The sequence below is a fragment of the Dermochelys coriacea genome, chromosome 1 (assembly GCF_009764565.3).
Source record: "Dermochelys coriacea isolate rDerCor1 chromosome 1, rDerCor1.pri.v4, whole genome shotgun sequence".
Classification (NCBI taxonomy): domain Eukaryota; kingdom Metazoa; phylum Chordata; order Testudines; family Dermochelyidae; genus Dermochelys; species Dermochelys coriacea.
In genome coordinates, this window is record NC_050068.2 from 207953960 (window position 1) to 207972997 (window position 19038).

Here is a 19038-nt window from a genome sequence, read left to right on the forward strand (position 1 = left end):
AGTAAACCGGAAATGGATATGAGAAACAAAAACATTGGCTCTAAAAGTAGAACAATCACAAGGTGTCAGCAAATGAATCTGTGGGCACATTGCCTGTAAACTGTAGAGGAGTCTGGCAAATTTCCTGAGATAAAGAGTGGCAGAGATGTGAAACATGTTCCCAGAGACCCACAAGGCCAACTCAATCCATTCCCTTATGAGCCAAGCTCCATTCTCTGAACTACTTCCAGAAAAGGTTACTAACGTATGTTGAGCAAAAGTCCCAGAACAAGTCAACATGCATTGCAAGTTTCCAGGAAAGCCAGGCACCTCAAGCAACCCCAAACTGCACACAAGCTAGTCTTCAGTAGTAGAGGCTGCTCCAAAGCCGATTCATCAGCACAAAGCCTCACAAACAAACCAAGACACCACCACAAAGGGCAATGAATTTAGAAATAAGAAATCCCAAGGATTTTCTGATGCACCGGAGGAGAGAGACTTTTGGTGACATTTGTCACTCACTCTGAGGGGGCCTTTCATTGTAGCATCCAATTGTGCACCCCTGTTGGCCTGCTGCAGATGTAAAGTGCTGCCGATGCCTTGGAGAAAACTTCAGAAAGCATTTTAAATTAGAAGTGATTCTCTTGTGATTTGCAGATTTTATACTACAGTAACACCTCACGTAAAGTCGTCCCGGTTAATGTCGTTTCGTTATTACGTTGTTGATCAATTAGGGAACATGGTTGTTTAAAGTTGCACAATGCTCCCTTATAACATTGTTTGGCAGCCGCCTGCTTTGTCCACTGCTTGCAGGAAGAGCAGCCCATTGCAGCGAGCTGGTGGGGGCTTGGAACCAGGGTGGACGGGCAGCCCCCCGCTCCCCTAAGATCCCTGTGCGGCTGCCTAGCAGGCTATCAGTATTGCTGGCAGTTCAGCTGTCCCTCCCCCACTGCCATGTGCTGCTCCTGCCCTCTGCCTTGGAGCTGCTGCCAGGAGCCTTTTGCTTGCTGGGGGTGGGGGAGAAGAGAAGGAGGCTAATGTCAGAGTGTCCCCCTCCCCCTCACTTACCCCATCTCCATGGAGAAGGGGCACAGGTCAGGGCTCAGGATGGAGGGAGCTTCCTAGCTGCAGCTGCTATCTCAACTTGCTGATCTACTTAAGATAGTTTACTTAGAGTGGGGTCAGCATACTTAAAGGGGCAATGCACATCTCTGTCTGCCATGCTGTCTCCCCTCCCTCCATTCGTGCTGCCTTGTAGCGTGTGAGGCTACATTAACAACAATGGGTTAACCCCTGAGGGCTCAGCCAAGTGCTAGTTCATCATTTAGCAGTAAGGCATTCTCTGGGAAATAGCCCACCCTCTTCCACCCTCTGACTTCACCACCTCAACCAAGCTTCACAATCCTCATCGCTGTGTACAGTATTAAATTGTTTGTTTAAAAAACAGAGAGAGAGAGAGAGAGAGAGAGAGAGAGAGAGAGAGAGAGAGAGAGAGAGAGAGTGTGTGTGTGTATATATAGTCTTGTCTGGTGAAAAAAGTTTCTCTGGAACCTAACCCCCCCCATTTACATTAATTCTTATGGGGAAATTGGATTCACTGAACATCGTTTCGCTTATAGTCACATTTTTCAGGAACATAACTACAACGTTAAGTGAGGAGTAACTGTATTTCCTCTCTCCTGCTTTCTTGAGCTATCCCAAGATGTGGTCAAGTTCCCATCAACACTAACAGGGAAAACTGTTTTGTAACCAGTTCCCCAGATTGGGATGTCCTCGTGGTGCAGATGGGGCCCTTAGTCTGTGATCTTGTCAGCTCTAATCAGTTAGTCATTTGGACAGGAAGAAACTAAAGGCCAGCACTTCACAGAACATTATTGGATTGTATGGATGTGCAGAGACAGAGCAGCAAGGAAGGGGTGTTACCAGTTTAGAGAACAAAATCCAAACAAATTAAATCAATGAAGGACTTTTCAAGCAATAGCAGCAGTTTGGAGAAAAAGAGGATGCATTTCCAAACATTTCATGCAGTGAAATTTTCATGTAAATGGGTTAAACCACAGCAAAATCTCACAGTGGCCAATACTGGTGTGGCTGAACAGCACTGTCAGTCATAAGGCCACCTTCCTTTCATAAGTCTCTCCCAGCTCCCCTTTTCACCTTGAAAGCTTTTCTCCATTCACAAGCCATCTGTTGGGTACATACAGCTAAAACAGGAAGATTTTCAAATACTGGGCATTTCTACCTCTGGTAGAAATGCAGGCTCCTGGCAAAACAATGCTGATAAACACCTAGGCATTTGCTAAGTCTACACCTGAATATACATCTCTACTGACTTTGACCCAATGGAAGGCCCCACTACGGCCTCAACATCCTGCTGCTTAACATCCCAACCCCAAATGCTCCAACACCTTGCTGTTATTTAAGTCTAATGTGCACAACATGGACTCCAGCTGGTGTAGTGTTAGGATGCAACAAACTTCCAAGACCTACTTACGCAGTGCTATGTGGGTTGCATCCTCCAAAGGGTAGCCTCTTTTCACAGAGTTTATGACACAGAATCCCACTGAGGACATTGCCTGCTCCCTGAAGTCAAGAGGAGAAAAGAAACCAGGCATGAAAACAAGAACCTCATATGGGAGTGAGCTATTGGCAGGAGGTATGGGGGAGGAAAGAAGCAGCTCAGTGGGCAGGATAAGCACACATCCTCCTCTCTACTTGAGGAACCTCTTTTGGTTTGCAGCAGACTGATTCCCAGCTTATGAGCCACAGGTGTTCACTAGGTGGAGAAGGCAGAGAAACACTACTTGCCTCCAACTTTCTCCCCTGATTTGCTCCTGAACGTCCCTTCCCACTTGGACCACTTCCTCATATCTCAAACCAAGCTCCTGATAAGCCGCTACCCAACCCAGTCCACTGGAAAACTGCTGTCTGCAGGTGGGCTCTTCCAGGAACAGAAGGGGAGACGCAGGGAATGAGTTCTTTGGCGTGAAGACAGGCTGGCACTAGCTTTTCCCTGTCTTATCCACTTGACTAGTCTCCTGTTTGCCAAAAAAGATTTCCACTGCTGCAAATCAGAGGACCAACAGAGGGCTGGTGAAAACAGAGGGAAGAAACCACGAGAGCATTCCCTCTTTCCTGTGGGGCCTGTTAGGTCTGCTGGAGGCTAGAATCCATTACAAATCTTAGGAAACTTCTTGGGTCCTCCACACTGCCCTCTGGGTGGAATAATAATTGTTATTTTTGCACTGACAAGTGCTCTTAGTGATCAACTACATTGTCAGCCCTTTCCCTGTAGCAAGAGCAAGCTCAAAGACCTTTTTTTAAGAAGTGAAAAGTGTAGGTCTCCAGCAACTGTTTAATATGCTATACCAAGATCAAAGCTGGTGACTGCCAACTTTACAAAGTCCAAAGTTAGTTACTTTCAAAAGGTGACTGCCACCTAACATCTAGCAAACTAAGTTTTGTTGTTTTCCTGCTTTGCTACTTAATACCAAAATCCATCCCTCACCCCAGTAATAGAAAAATTAAGTCTTTCTTGAACTCTATTTTCAGGGTGTCATAACTCAGAAATCTCTTGTCCAAATCACTTCGAAGTTTGCAGCAAAATTCTCCTCAGGCCCAGACCTAGCTACCAGTTTTAAGGCACATAAAACTATAGATTTGAGAAGATTGGGGGATTCTGGAAAAAAGTGGCCTTATTGTGGAAACTCAGGTGTAAACTTAACTATGAAGCAACTATCATTGCACTGTAACAAACAGATCTTCAAATATCTAGAAAAGCTGTTTTCCCCCTCTCCCGAGAAACCACAAAGCTCCATTGATAAAAAAGGTAAGAGCCATAAACTAATCATTTATGGATTTAGAAACACACTGATTCAGTGTGAAGATTTTATAGGATTTTCTGCAATGTATAAGTAACACCATAAAAAGGAAGTGCTTCTTCACACTGTAATCACTTATCACTACAGGAGGCTTAGAGGCACATATTGGACTGAATTATATAATCGTCAATGCAATCATGCGTAGCATACTTGCTAAGACAAGCATACTTGCATCTCAGATTTCAGGGGATCAGCTGTTCACACAGGAGTCAGAATGGATCCTCCCGTCTCCAAACATACAGCATTACATTCCTGGCCTTCTGCACTGTTTGGAAGGTGGAGTGGGAAGAGAAATCTGCATTTCCCCTAGGCAATCAGTATCATCTTGGCCAGGCTGGGATATACGACCTGATTATCTGATACAACAAAGTCAATTATGCTTGCGTATTCTCCCTTCAAAATGACAACTCACGCTCCCGGAGAGCATAAGTGAGGGAGCAGAGTGTTCCCAGATTCTGTCCAGGTCTGAGACTGTTGATGGGCGTTCATATCCACCTGGACTCTGCCCACATCAGGTAACCCAGAGGCAGCATGTATTATGAGTAACAGACCCTGGCCCAAATTGCCATGTGCTTACTTTGCAAGCTGTAGGACATTGCGGTAGCAGCTATACAGGGAGCTCTCGGCTGCTGTGCGATATCTGCTCTTGTATTTGGGTCCTACGGTGTGAATAATGAATCGTGCAGCCAGGTTAAATCCTTTAGTCAGTTTTGCCTCCCCCGTCCGGCATCCTAAAGAAACACACAAAGGATAAGACACCTAAGTCTCGGTAGGACAGGCAGTAAAGCACCTCACTTCCCTTCATCCCCACACCAAACCCCACCTTGCAGCAACTCACTTCCACCTCATTAGTTCCTGCACCACAAGATGGCAAGCTTCTAAAGCAACACTCAGCCAGCCCGAGGACATGTGGTGAGCTGTACCATCTCCAGTCTGCTTCTCAGAAGCTGAGCATTCAAGGAGTAGAACAGAAACACCAAGTCACTGGAGAAGCTGTGTACTTGACTGCAGTGCTCCCCCTCCTGCACCACAAAAAAGCAGTATACTAACTTGGTGAGACAGTTGCAGTAGAAACGTGTTACGCAGACAAACACAAAATCGGCTCTTCTGAAAGGCTTTGGTTTTGGAAGACTATGCTGTTTGATTAAATTTCTTGGTATAGGAGACGGACATGGTCCTTTTAATTAGCCAACTTGTGGTTGGCAGAGCTTTTAGAGATGGACAAGCCCTAATGCCACGTTTCTCCACTTCACATTGGAACACAGTTGTGCCTTGTGGTTTGTTCCACAAGGTTTTCATCTGCCAAATTTTGAATGTCTCCAGGGATGCCAAACAGATCTCACTGTCCAGAAAGGATTCTGGGTATTCTGTCTACGTTTTCTATTGTTCTATTTCATTCCATTCCTCTTGGACAACTTGTCTCCAACAGACAGCGAAGTGTTTCCTCACATACATGTAGCCTTCTGGGAACCATTTTCCCCCCTCTCACATACTGGTAGCCTTCTGGGGATCATTAATAAGCATCCATTTCACAACCAGTAGTACACTATGCACTTTGCAGAGAGTGATCTGGGCTCAAATCTATTCCAGTGGACCAAACTTCTTGCATCTTTAAAGCAAGATGGAAGACCGAATATATTAGCCAGGAGCTACAAGACGTTTTTTCCTCAAATCTCCCCTTAAGAGAGAAATACTCTCAGAATCCACCTGCCAAAGACTGGCTTAAACTATTCCAGCCCACTTAAGGAGAGGAATTTACTCACATTGGTGATAGAGTTGTATTAGATATGCATCTTATGATTTTTTAAAACAAACTTTGTATTGTGGATAATCTAAGCACTATACCCAGACACTCTTTTCTTTAAAAAATAAATAAAATAAATAATTATGTAGTAAACAGGTTAACATTAGCTTTAATACAATTTTTAAATCTGTTCCTTGCAACTCTAAGAGTATTTCCTGTGTTCTGCACCACAGAACTGAGAAGGAGCATTTGCTCTGTCTCAACAACAGTCCCAGCCCACTCCCAGCTACTCCTTTCCTCACCCCTTGTTGAATGTTGAAAACACTGAATAGGATGATTGCTGCTCCTCCTGGCTCTCAATACAAACACACCTTCTGTGGGTTTCTAGATGGAAACCAGTAGCAGAATAGGGAGGTCTACTCTACTACTTCTCTACTCCAGGTTAGAGAATGGAACAACTTCAAGAGGAGAGATTAAGGGAGATCCACATCAGAATATCCATATCCCAGAGTTTAGAACACTCTGCTGAGAGGCAGCAGATCCTGACTGAAATTCTCTTATCAGGCAGAGGGGAGAATTGAACCAGGGTCTCCCACCCTCTGGGTGAGTACCCTAACCACTGGGATGAAGCTTATAAAGGTGCTCCTCCTCCTGCCCATTTTGCGTGGAGCTACGAGGCCTCTGACCATGCCAACTTGACTGGGTCTCACACTTGTGTTATGTGGAGGAGCACTTATCTTCCCATGATTCATGTATTGCATGGGGTCTTAGGCAGCAGAGAGGCACCCAAATGCATAGAATGAGGCAGCAGTCTGCATACCCAGAAAAAGAAACAGGTGCCTAGAGAATTTTTACTGAAATAATTTAGGCACTGAGCAAGTTTAGGCACCTACAGGGTTAGGTGGCAGCCAAGTGGGAGTTTGGTGGATTTCAATGTTGCCTAAAAACAGGACTTAGGCACTTAAGTACTTTTGTGAATCCCACCGAAAAGTCTCTATTTTTCCCCTCAGTGTTCTAGACCAGGGGTTCTCAAACATTTTAATGGGGTCGCCACAGCTGGTGTTAGACTTGCTGGGGCCTAGGCTGAAGCCAAAGCCCGAGTCCCATCCACCAGGGCCGAAGCCCCTGGGCTTCAGCTTTTCTCCTTCCCCCTGGAGCAGCGGGGCTGGGGTTGGGTTGTGATTCGGTCCCCCATCCTGAGATCATGTAGTAAGTTTTGTTGTCAGAAGGGGGGGGGTCACAGTGCAATGAAGTTTGCGAACCACTGTTTTAGACCCATCCAGGATGTGAGCAGTTTGATAGGGGTGAGGAGAAGCAGCCCAGGGAAGAGATATTCTTCCCCAAACATTTTTCCTGTGCAAAACTTCTGAAGCAAGCATCTTTATTTAAGGACAAAAACATACAAAGAAATCATAAAACAATAAGAAGATCTAAACTTGTACTTAAACTTATCAGCAGGACCCCATCAGCCCTCATGGGTCCCTGATGGGTTCCAAAGCCTTTCAAATCCTTCTCCAAGGCTTTGCTTCTTTTGTTATCAGATCAGCCAGTTTGTAGCTCAAGAAGTTCCCTTTCAGTCAGTTCAAATGCAGTCTTTCTACCAAAAAACCCTCTTTATTCCCAAGCTTTCTGAAACAGGTAAAACTATTTACTGTTCCCCTTTCCACCTTGGGTAAGACTTCAAAGGCTGGGTATCTGCATAGCCAACCTTGGGATTTTGCATATTAAATCACCTCCTAGTGATTCTAGATTCTACAGGGAATCCACTTAGCAAGCCAGAAACACAAATACATATAATGCTTATTGATACAAAGGTCTGAACATTTTGTGGCCCATCACAAAATAATAGTCTGAAGATTTTCATGATTTCAAGGGCTGGCTCAAATAAACAAATCAGAATACGAACGTTAAACACGGTAGTCTCAAGACATGCCTGTGTTTGTCATATCTGTCACAAGTATTACCCCTACTTTACAAATCAGGAGCAAGACACAAGGTAACAGTAACCAGGTGGCAAAATCTGTAACAGAGCCAAGATCTCATTTTACCCAGTCATTGGTCTAGACATTAGATCATCCTCTCCCAAACTTTAGAGCCTTCTAATAGAGCCTTACAGCATTTGGAAGACTGTTACTGTACTGCCGTCTAAGATGCAGTAGACTAAACTGACAGCAATTCCTCTAGAAATCTGAGCCCTTCCCTGAAGTATTTCTGGATTAGAGGAAACTGAACAGACTGTTCCCAGGGACACAGGAGTCAGCTGAGCCATGAAGAAAGCACTCGGTGCGTCCAGGCTTGAGCAGAAGCAGCGTATCACATGCTTTAAGCGTGACTCTTTTTCAGGGCTTAGAGAAAGTGGATACAAATGGGTGGGAAGAGGATGTGATAGATAGTGAAAGATCCTGCAATATCTTTGGGAGATCATACTGTATTTAAGTGAATTAATGGTTTATATATCATTGTGGGCCAGGGACTGCATGCACTCTATGGGGGAAAGCATTACCAACAACTCCTCCAGGAAGGAAACCAGTAGGGGATGATGAAGGCAAATCATTCAGGTTATAACACCTCCAGAAAGGTACCACCTTCTGAGGTTCATATATCCTGGTTCAAACTGGGACTACCAGAAAAAGAAAGGACTTTTGGATAAATAGCCCTGAGCTTGATCTGGCTCCTGATCTAAAGATTGACATGAACTGGCAAGAACACGGAAAACCTCGTTCTGGGGGTTGAAGGACTTACATCTTCCAGTGCTATGTTGGAGTTGGGGAAGACCTCCAGTAAACTTTGTGGCATGTGTGTAGGTTTTTATTGGCTCTCTCTATAATGCATTTACCTTAAGAATAAAAGTGCTTGCTTAGAAGGAGCCGTGTAGTAACTTATAACTGTCGGCCATATATCGATCACAGTCTTCATAGAGAAAGCAAAGCACTAGCTAAACACTCTGGCTTGCTGGGAATATCAGTGTAGATCAGACTTAAAAACTCCAGTTTGAAGGGAGTGAGATGTATGTCTCTGCCCACGAGAGCTGTGAGCCAGAAAACTGTAAGTGGGTGCCCTCCAGGGACAATGGAGGGGGAAATACAGGTGCAATTACCTTGAAAGATATAAGGAAAGAACTGAAAGTCATCATTGCTACACTCTCACTCTAGGACTTCGGACCACAGCACCACTATCACCTTCTCTCCAAGACCTTTTGCTACATAATACAGACTGAGACTGAAAAATGAATAAAGTCCAAAGTGATTTCAAGGGTACAGGTGACAAAGGATTACATGCTGAACTTATTAAGTGAACTCAGTTGATATCTCCTTCTACTTCTCGTGTGTTCAAGTCACTAAAGTGGAAATGCCACTATTTGTGACACAGCTGTCTGTCCCCCTCCTCTCAATACCTCAGCAGGGTTTTCTTTAAAGTCCAACAGTGGTGTCAGATTCTTTTCATTGACACTGCAGTATTCTCCTGGAAACCATCAGCAACCTAGCACCGCTGGTCTGAAGGATGTGTTACAGATATATTGGTAGACTATGGATTCCAATTAAATATTGCTACTTCAGGCAGACAGTGCACCAACCAGTATGAGAAGAGGAAATTGCAGAGAGGACAGAGGCTAACCCCACTTCTTACAAAGAGTGACCAGAGGAGCAGAGAAGACCTCAGATTTTTAGGACCCCTCTCTCTCCATCCTACTGCAGATGGAGAAGCAAGGATCTTACCTTTACCTTCAAAGGACGAAGAGCAGCATCAAACCTGCTGAGATTCAAACTTGCAGTTCCAGGGATCTAGGTCATCCTCCAATATCCACCAGACTTCAACTATGCCTGACTACAAAGGACATTCCTTATTGTGCACAAAAATCCTACCTCTGTCATTTGCAGATTTACTTTCTCTTCTCTTTGATTTGGAGTTACTCAGATGAAAGAAGTTAAATCAGGAAAGTGAGGTGACTATATAAACAGATGAAATTAATCCCACCTTACTTTAAATGGCTGGCATAGTCTGAATTAGAAATATTATGCCCCTTCTTGTGTGTCTTGGAAAACTGACATAACCACCACTTTTCTAATACAGGGCAAAGGCCTGGACTCACTACCTACAGAAGGATCAAGATGATCTTGTGGTTAAGGCACTGTACTGGGTTCAGGAGATCTGTATTCAATTCCCAGCTGTGCCATAATTTCCTGTAGGACTATAGGGAAATTGCTTAAACTCTTTCTCAGTTAATCACCTGCAAAACAGGAGGGCTGTATGAGGACAACTTGGTTAGAGTGTGCAAGGTACTCAAATACTAGATAGGTGATATAGAAGTATCCAGATAAAGAAAAGTCCATAATTCAAAGAGTATTTCTCTCTAGAAAAGCAAAATCGCCAGCCTTCTTTCATTATTATTAAACTGGCTTATGGAACTATTTTTGAATTAGTACAGGGAAAAATGAAAGAACTGACTAAGAGGTCACTCTGCGGCTCTAATTTATCATGCAGGGCAGCAACACTTTATCCATTACTAGACATTGGTTCCTAAAAGATTAGGTTGCATGGCTGCAGGCTAGCAGCTTGTACAGAACTTACTCAACATGAATTCTTGTTGAGTTTGGAATTCTGTTGGGGTGAACTGCAAGACTCCCCAAGCATCTCCTTAAAAAGGGGCAGTACAGCAAAATTAGCATTCATACAAGTTCAGTCTCTACAGCAAGAACTTTTATAACTGCTCTTTTAGATAACTTCCAACTTCAATATGCTTCAGATAACAAAGGGGATGACTGTGTCATAGTCTGAAAGTAAGAGCTCAGCAACTTGAACGGCTTGCCAGAAGCTTCTAGGGGTCTGTATTCTGAATTACAAATGGAGGAATCGTCTACCATAGGGGGAAAGTTTTGGCCAGACCATGTTTCCCATTAAAACCAGGTCAAGGAAATAAAGGCAGGTGTCTTTTCTGTACCTTCTTTGCCTTCAAACCCAGATACTTCTGCTATGTGCTACATGGTGGCAGCTGCATTGCTGTAGACCAGGATTCTCCTTACCTTTGAGTTTCAGGAGTTCATCCCTCAGGTTGGGGCCAGCATGCATGAAGATGCTTTCAGATACTGCATTCTTATCTGTGAGAGATTCATTGCTGGTGTTTACTATGGCTGTACAGTTCAATAATGCTACATTTCCTTTCCTGAGGAAACAAAGCCATTGAGTGCAGGTTAGACACGAGTTTGGCACCATAGAAGAAGTGCTTCTTAACTGCTTAAGGGGGTTATTCTTGCCTTGCTTCATGATACACTGTACTCCTCTATCTCTCCCTGCTCGTGAGATATGTTCCATAAACAGAAGCTTAGTTTAGAAGAAATTAAGGTTGGTAAAACACTGCATTCTCATAATAAAATCTTAAACAATGAAAAGTCAAGTTTCAAGGGAATTTCTTAACCATACCCTAATGCCCACGCACCACATATCCACAGACTCAGAATCTTCACAATGAACTTCACTCTACCTTCAACTAGCATGGAGACAGACTACATGCAACACATAATTTTCCCTCCCAGTACAACCTTAATTGCAAATTGTTCACTTAAGCAGTGAGCTGTAAAGAAGTTCCATGTTAAACTGTGAGGGAGATTATTGTGTTGCGTGTAGCATGTTTGATCATCACGTGGAGGTACAAGTAAGTTCCTTGCAATGATGTGGAGTCTGTGACTGGAAATGTGCAGTGTAGGCATTAGGATAAAGTTTAGAGTGTCCCAAACTTGGCATTTTCTTGCTTTTGAGAATACATAGAGGAGATATTACATGCACCTAATTTTACTTAAATACTTTGTTTATGGAATTTCCTGGATTTTTAATATAGTAATGAGGGTCTTATGGGTGGTATGATAAGGGAGCAAGGACTCATCCCTGACTTTCCCTATGGCAAATGGAAATATGGAGGAAACAATTATGTTTGAGGTGGGTGAGGGGGAATATTTGTGAGATCTGGGAGGCCTGGTGGGTCTGTCTCTAGTCTTCCTAATGCCAGTATGATATTACCACTGTTTCTGGAGCCTGTCAAATGCTGCACCTGATCCATTTGGCCAGCCTTGGCTCCTCAGAGCAGAGGAGCCGCTGTTGAACCTGTAGAGCTCTGATTTTAAAGAAAGCCTTCTAATCATGAACAGGCTATTACTAATACAGTGCTGTCTCTTAGTCTTCACACAGTCAACTTAAGTGCATCTATCTGCTGCTGCTCAGGACACTGAAAAGCTACAGCAAAGTGAAAGATGACTAGAGGCTGATGAGTTTTCATTGCTATTGTTAAAAAAAACCCTGTGGGCAACTGTGAAACTGGTCTAAGAAACTAAATCTGGTCACTTGCACTCTGATACATCAAGGGAAAGCTCTAAGTAGGATCAGAGACAGGAATTGAAGGAAGAAACTGAGGCTCAGAGGGGGAAGGATAGAGCAGCAGTGCCCCTACCCACCCATGCTTGCAACAGCTAGGAGGATCTGGGGTGAACAGGCAGGGATCACTCTCTCTGGTTTAACCTTCTTCTGTGCAGCAACCAGAAGAGGTTGGAGAAAGGGCTGATCTTCAAATTTACCAGACACCTGCGATCTGGGAGGTTCACATGAAAGAGAGACTTGAGCAAAGCCGAGAAATCCCAACCCCACTTCTTAGTAGCTGGGTAAAGTGGGATAGCTCTTCACTTTACTCTGGCCCTGAGGGCTTCCCCCCACTTTTCATACTTGTCTTCCGCTGATAGGGGTAGTCCTCTGGAAATTAGGTGTTGATAAGTGAGAGTGGGTGGGCGAGGGAGAGGAGACGACATAGATGGGGTAAGTTAGCACAGAGAAACATTGTTGAGATAGACACATTTTGGAAGAAGAATACGGAGACAATACAACATAAAGAAAGTATATGGAGGCAGAGAGATAGAGAAGAAAAAAAAACCAACAGACACCAAGGACAGTACAGGAAAAGATACCCCATTATTCTATTATATGAATGCAGAGAAGACAAAGTGAGGCAAAACCAGGAAGCACAGAAGGTAAAACAAGTGCCAGAAAAAACAAAAAGCTGTTTGTTTTAAAATTGCATTAACTAGAAAGGTGATTATATATATTGTAGGGACATGCCCATCCAAGTAGTACAGAGATGAACCTCATCGGGTCCCTCAACCAGCCTTCATCTAAGACTTTCCCTATCCCTTCTCCTTCCAGACTTGACCTATGGCTGTACCTCAAGAGAAAAAGGAGAAAAAATCCACACCACATGAAGAGCTTTATTTTGTGGTGATGAGCATTTTGCTAGGCACTCTGTCATCACTGCATTCATTACTGTGGCATCTAAGTCAGAGCTATTTTGAACTTACCACAATATTATTTTTGCATTGATGTCTTTCCTGTATGGGAAAGGTGATCTAACATCAAGTTGGGGTTTTTCAACTTGAGATTTGTGGGAGTCCAGTTGGTTTGCCTCACTGTAGTCATTCCAGGCTGGCAGAGAATCAATATCCACAAATTGGGAAGGAGCACCCAAGGGATCCATGGAATGGAAACAGCAACTCCTCTTTCCACTACCTCTTCAGCACTCCAATTCTCACTGGAGTCTTTCTGGTGCTTCAGAGGAGAAAAAATAGGGTCACAGACCTGGATTTTCACCGAGAACAATTCTAGAAGAGTTTTCATAAAGCTGAAGAAAAATTAAAACATTTGCGGGTAGCAATGTAGTTAAGACTTTGTTATGGTTGTTTTGTTATGTTATGATTTTGTTTTGACAGGCTATTTTGTTCACAACCTATCCTCTGTATGGTTTCATTTTTTTTAATCTCAAAATGTTTGTGCTTGGTCTCAGTACAAAAGTGAATTGTTTTGAAAAGTCTGAGCTAAAATAATCTGTTTTTGAATTATCCAAAGGTGAAAAAAAATCCTAATTTTCCACACTATAAAAAAAAATTGTTCCAATTGCTTTGTAAACTTGAACCTTAAAAAATGCTGAATCTATAAACTCTACATTTTGCAGATTTGTAGTTCAGCCTAAGAAAGAAATATCAAATTAGAAGAAAAATGATTCAGTATTTTAAGTCAAAAAAGTACAAAATTACACACATATATACACAACAGGATAGATTTTTCTTTTCTGACTACCTTTTACATCCAATCCTCCATCCTCCACTGCAAATGAAGTGCTCTTGAAGTCATTTAGAGTTAAGGGTGCTTAGCTCCTCTTAGGATCAGGCCCTTAGTGTTTTAGTAACATTTAAACACTTTAAAAACAAAACAGTCAAATTTGCTTACTCTGTATTTTGCAAAAAATCAATAGCGCCTAGTGGACTGTCAGTCACTAATACAAATTAAGGTCTATTTCTTCCATGCCCCCTCCAAAGGCTTGGGAAATTTAGCACTTAAGCTACTGTTAAGTTAATTTTTAACTTTGGGTTAATTTAACTGGTAACAACTTTGAAAATCTCTTATTTCTCATGTAGTCAAAAAGAAGATGCATTTTCCCAGGCCTGCTCTGAATCAGCCTGTACATTCTGTAAAGCCACAAAAATTGATAAAGCGACTTGCATGCAGTTTAGCAGTGCTCCTAGATTCATCACTAACACTAATTTCTTATATAGCACCATTTTCAAATGATGCTTTCTATCATCTGATGGAGTAGGCAAATCTGCCTCATCCTAGCAAATGATCACCTGGCCTCTATTATGCACATCTTTTTCAACTCCTATCTGGACTACAGCAATGCAATATACCTGGACACAAAGCCCTCAGGAAACTCCAAATAGTACAGAAAACTACAGCACATCTCTTCGATAACCTGCACTACTGCAAACACAAGCAGAATACGAAGGTCAAGGTCCTGTTCCTTACCTTCAAGGTAAATCACTCCTGGAGGAATTCTGCACCACTGCGCATACGCAGAATTTATGCCCCTCACAGATTTCTTTGCTTCCCTTCAGAAAAATGACTTTCTAACAGGGAAGCAAAGGGAAGCCACAAGAGTGGTCATGTGACCCTCCCCAAGCAGTATGTTTCAGGTGCCCAGGGCAGCCGGTAGAGAGGTAAATCACTGTGGGGCGGGGATGGACTGGGGAAGACCTGGCTGGTGGCTCCTACCCTGCACTGGGCTCAGTTGCTAGTTCCGGCTGGGCTGGGGAGGACAGGACTTCCTCTTCCCCTGCACAGCATCCAGGACCGGGTCAGACCTACCCCAACATTTCTCCCCCAGCTGCAGGAAGCTCTGCAAACTCCTCACCACCCTGATTCCTGCACCCATCGCTCCTCAGCTGTAGAGGGAGGGATCACTGTAGAGCTCCTCTCCTATCTGCCCAACCCCTGTGCACCCAGACCCCTCATACCAAACCCTCCTGCTGAGCCTCATCCCCCCCAACGAGCCCCACTCCTACTGCACCTGGACCATTCCAATGAGCCACCCACACCTGGATCTCCCTGCACTGAGCCCAACCAGCTGCACCTGAATCCCCATCCCATTGAGTCCCACTCCCCCAGCATTTGGACCCCTTTACTGAACTTCCCACACCCAGACCCCCCCCCGCCAAGCTCTATCCCCCACACATCCAACCCCCCACCTCATCTTCACCTGGACCTCCCAGCAAAGTGCCACTACCATTACACCCAGAACCCTCAACAAGCCCCTGTGCATCAAGATCCCTCCCGCACCCAGATCCCCCACCCATATTGCCCCAAACAGAACCCTCTCAACCCACACCTGGATCCCTCCACACCAAGCCCCTCTGCACTTGGATCCTGCCTTGCTGACCCTGCCTACCCAAACCTGGTGCACTTGGCACAGACAGGCAGGGCCCTGGGGTGTTTCTGGGGGCAGGATTGGTCCTTGTGCTGTGTCAGGGTTGGGTGCAGCTTCACTGTACTGAGTCTGTGTCCCAAGGGGGAAGGAAACTACATAGTGATCTCCCATCACAGTGCAGCCGGTGGCCTGTGCTCCCCAGAGCCATGCTGGAGCATCCACGTTTATTTGACAAATAAAATTTGCAGAATTTTAAAATATTGTAAGCAGAATTTTTAATTTTTGGTGCAGAACGCCCTCAGGAGTAAGTATTTAAAGGTCTGGGCCCAGCGTATCTAAAACTATGGGATGAAGGCCATGTTTCATAACTCTGCTCCTCAGACACAATGGAACGCTACTCATTAAGGGTAAAGCTGGTTGTGTAGAACGCAGTTTCTTGGGGGCTAGCCCCAGACTGTGGGATGAACCAACACAGGAACTAAGGCTCATCCCAAAACATCACTTTCTTTGGCTCCAAGTGCAAGATGCACTTCTTTGATCTTTCAGAGTAGCAGCCGTGTTAGTCTGTATTCGCAAAAAGAAAAGGAGTACTTGTGGCACCTTAGAGACTAACAAATTGATTTGAGCATAAGCTTTCGTGAGCTACAGCTCACTTCATTGGATGCCTTCAGTGGAAAATCCAATGAAGTGAGCTATAGCTCACGAAAGCTTATGCTCAAATCAATTTGTTAGTCTCTAAGGTGCCACAAGTCCTCCTGTTCTTTCTTTGATCTTGTCTTTATCAAACAGCAGCATGTACACTAAAATAAAAATCCCAAAGCAAACCCAAACCAAAACACCAGAACAACTAGCACCACAGCAGCTACTGGCATGTTGAAACTGAGACACAAACAGGAACCAGTAAGGAAAAACTGTTCAGAACCCCATGAGAAAATAAATAGTACTATTTACTGAGACTGTACTATTGTACTACTGAGAAAGTACTATTTACTATTGACTGCGATCCAAAGTTTGTTCTTTTTGCACAAGTATACATACTTGTTGCGTCACTGAAGCAGGTGGTACATTCCACACGAGCAGAAAGATTCATAAAAACCAGAAGGGAAGCAGAAAAAAGGCAACAGAAACACTTACTGGGAAGAAGGACATATTTGAAAGGAAAGATTGAGCGTTGAAAATGTATAGTTTGACAAAACAATAAATACTGGGGTGGCAGGTACAGTAAGTCTAACAGCGAGACCGATACAAAGCCGGGAGGAAGAGAAATTATGTTAGGTGATACGTGAGGTACAAATAGGAAAACTTTGGTGAAAACAAAAAGCAAAAAAAGTTAGATGGAATAATGGGACACGTTAGCCATGCCCACCTCCCTCTTAGGAGAGTCTTTCGAGAGAAGCAAGTAAAGTCAGTGATCGATAAGGGTCTCCCGGACTGAGAGCCCATCCCTTTGTTTCGGTCTGCGGGCAGCTTCGCACCTAGGCCTCGCGGGGGGTGGGGGGGGGGAGAAGAAGAAGGGGGGGCGGCTACACACACACTACGCTTCTTGACCTTTCACTAGATGCCTCGCGCAGCGGAGCACGGACAAAAGCTACCCCGGCGAGAACTCGGGCCTCGCCCCAGAGAAGGGCCGGCCCAGGCGCAGGCCCCGGGCAGGGATCCCTCCCGCAGGGGCCTCGCCGAGCGCAGATGGCGGGAACCGAAAACGTTCCTGGACAAACGCTCGGAGCTTTTCTCAGCGCCCTGAAGCAAGGGGCACAGAGACTCCCCCCCCCCCCAGCAGGGACACGGGCCCCGCAGCCCAAGGGACGCGGAGGAGCGGTTACAGGCCGCGCGGCTGCGGGGGGTCACAGAGCGACCCCACCCTGCCTAGCAACGTCCGCTCAGGGAGCTCCCCCTTGGCAACGGCCCCCAGCGCCATCCCGTGCCCAGCCTCTCGCCGCGGATCACCCCTCACTCACGGGCCAGCCCCGCTGCCCCCATCTGGCGAGAGGGTCCCAGTGGTAGCCGTCGACTCAGCAACATCACCCAGGAAATGGGCACTGCGCCCAGCTCCCCCCCCCCTGCTCCCTTCCGCTTCCGGATCAAAGCCGACCAATCCCGCACCGAACCGCCGGGATGAGGCAGAATCTTACGTCACTTCCGCCGGGACGCTGAACGGCGCGGCCGCTTCCTCTCGTGCGGCGCGAGGGGCGGTCTCTGCGCGCGAGCGACCTGCAGAGCCACGTGGGGGCGGTGAGCGCGGGCCGGGGGCGGGCATTGGAGCGAACGCGGCGTGGCAGCGCCTCCCTCGCCCGCTCGCCCCTTCCCCAGCGGGGTCGGTGGCCCCTGCCTGGCCGGCGCCGCAGGGCCTCGATCCCAGAGGAGCCGGAGCTAGGGGCGCTGCCGCAGCCCGGGCTTGAAGTGGTTCCGGTCCTGTGCCGGGTTCACGGTTTGGTTCAGTGGCGCCCTGCTCGTTGCCGCTGCCCGGCATAGGCGGCGCCCAGGAGCGACCCCTCAGCCGAGGGGCCCGGCTTTGGCGCCGTGGCCGGTCAGAGCGGCCGCTGTTGAATCCTCTGGGAGAAAAAAATAACCCCAAGCCCAGCAGTGCTTCCTGGGAAGGAGAAATCGGGGCAGTGGCGATGGTGGCGGGGGAAAGGGAACGCACCGTCGTTGTGACTGTGCAATGCAATAAGGGGGGTGGAAAGCGACGGTCGCGTTGAGCTGTGTGTGTAGAGGCATCAGGGAGGGGAGAGCAGGGGGGAGGCCTCCTCTAGAATATTGCATTTGGTTCTAGGTTAGGCGTTTATGAAAAGATTAAAAACAAAATATGTATAGCAATGGCGTGATGACAAAGAAGGAGCATGGTAATTCCCTGTAAATACTTGCAGGGTGGCAATTATAATTCCCGCAGTGGGAATAATTATGAGTAATGGGAGTAATTGTGCAAAGAAAAATGTAGTCTGAATAATGGAAAAACTTAGTGCAGTCTGGCACACTGTGGGGTAGTCTCCCAAGGGAAGTGTTGAGAACCCCTTCGCTTTTAATGTTTGTCCTCTCCAGTTTAAATAATACGAGAAAAAGTTCTGTGACTCCACTTTTCCTCTAATGTCATACAGCAGGTCTTTTCCAGCCCTAATTTCTCTTTATATATGAAATTCTTCTCAGTGTTTCCTGTCTTCTCTTTATGTCCAGGTCAGCTCCCACCTGGGTCTGGAAATTGCACCATGGGTCTCACCAAGCAATATCTGCGCTACACAGCTAGTGCATTGTTTGGAGTGATTGCTAGCCAGAAAGGCAACATCATCTATGTGACCCTACGGGGTGAAAAGGGCCGCTATGTGGCAGTGCCAGCATGTGAGCATGTCTTCATCTGGGACACCCGGAAAGGCGAGAAGGTGATGAGCTGTTTTCCCCCATTGTGAACCAGAATGGGATGACACTGCTGTGTTGTACGGCAGTGAGACTAGAAAACTGTAGCTGCATGAGTTATCTTTCCTGGGAGCTCCCCATGCAGAGAGATCAAATAAACTTAGAAATAGTGGCTTCTAATATGCTAGAAGTGCCCAAAGTGAAGCCAGTGGCCATCAGCTCCTTTAGAGTTCTGTAGTGTTGGCTTGCGGGCACACTCACTGGCATTGAGATACTATGATGGTGGGGTCATAAGAAGTGCCAGACATAGAGTACAGTGGAGAGGAAATTCCAGGTTTCCAGTGTGCAGTGTA

The 19038-nt window shown here is 45.7% G+C and overlaps 2 protein-coding genes across 11 annotated transcripts in view; one reads left to right on the forward strand and one right to left on the reverse strand.

The window, feature by feature from the left end:
* GDAP2 (ganglioside induced differentiation associated protein 2) overlaps window positions 1–17577 on the reverse strand; it is a 51358-nt gene extending 33781 nt beyond the window's left edge. For 3 of the 7 annotated variants that reach the window (XM_043512968.1, XM_043512972.1, XM_038388100.2), the window contains exons 1-5: window positions 17296–17452; window positions 12939–13185; window positions 10626–10765; window positions 4438–4591; window positions 2474–2562 (exon numbers count right to left, since the gene is read on the reverse strand). In XM_043512968.1, coding sequence (XP_043368903.1) covers window positions 2474–2562; window positions 4438–4591; window positions 10626–10765; window positions 12939–13114 — 559 coding nt within the window. In that variant the 5' untranslated portion in view covers window positions 13115–13185; window positions 17296–17452. Of the gene's footprint in view, window positions 1–2473; window positions 2563–4437; window positions 4592–10625; window positions 10766–12938; window positions 13186–13713; window positions 13828–17295 lie in introns of those variants that run through there. The other 4 variants (XM_038388098.2, XM_038388097.2, XM_043512963.1 and 1 more) reach the window with 4 other exon arrangements.
* Window positions 17420–19038, forward strand: part of WDR3 (WD repeat domain 3) — a 42904-nt gene continuing 41285 nt past the window's right edge. For 2 of the 4 annotated variants that reach the window (XM_043512951.1, XM_043512960.1), the window contains exons 1-2: window positions 17579–17758; window positions 18509–18711. In XM_043512951.1, the coding sequence (XP_043368886.1) occupies window positions 18541–18711 (171 nt within the window). In that variant the 5' untranslated portion in view covers window positions 17579–17758; window positions 18509–18540. The other 2 variants (XM_038388094.2, XM_038388089.2) reach the window with 2 other exon arrangements.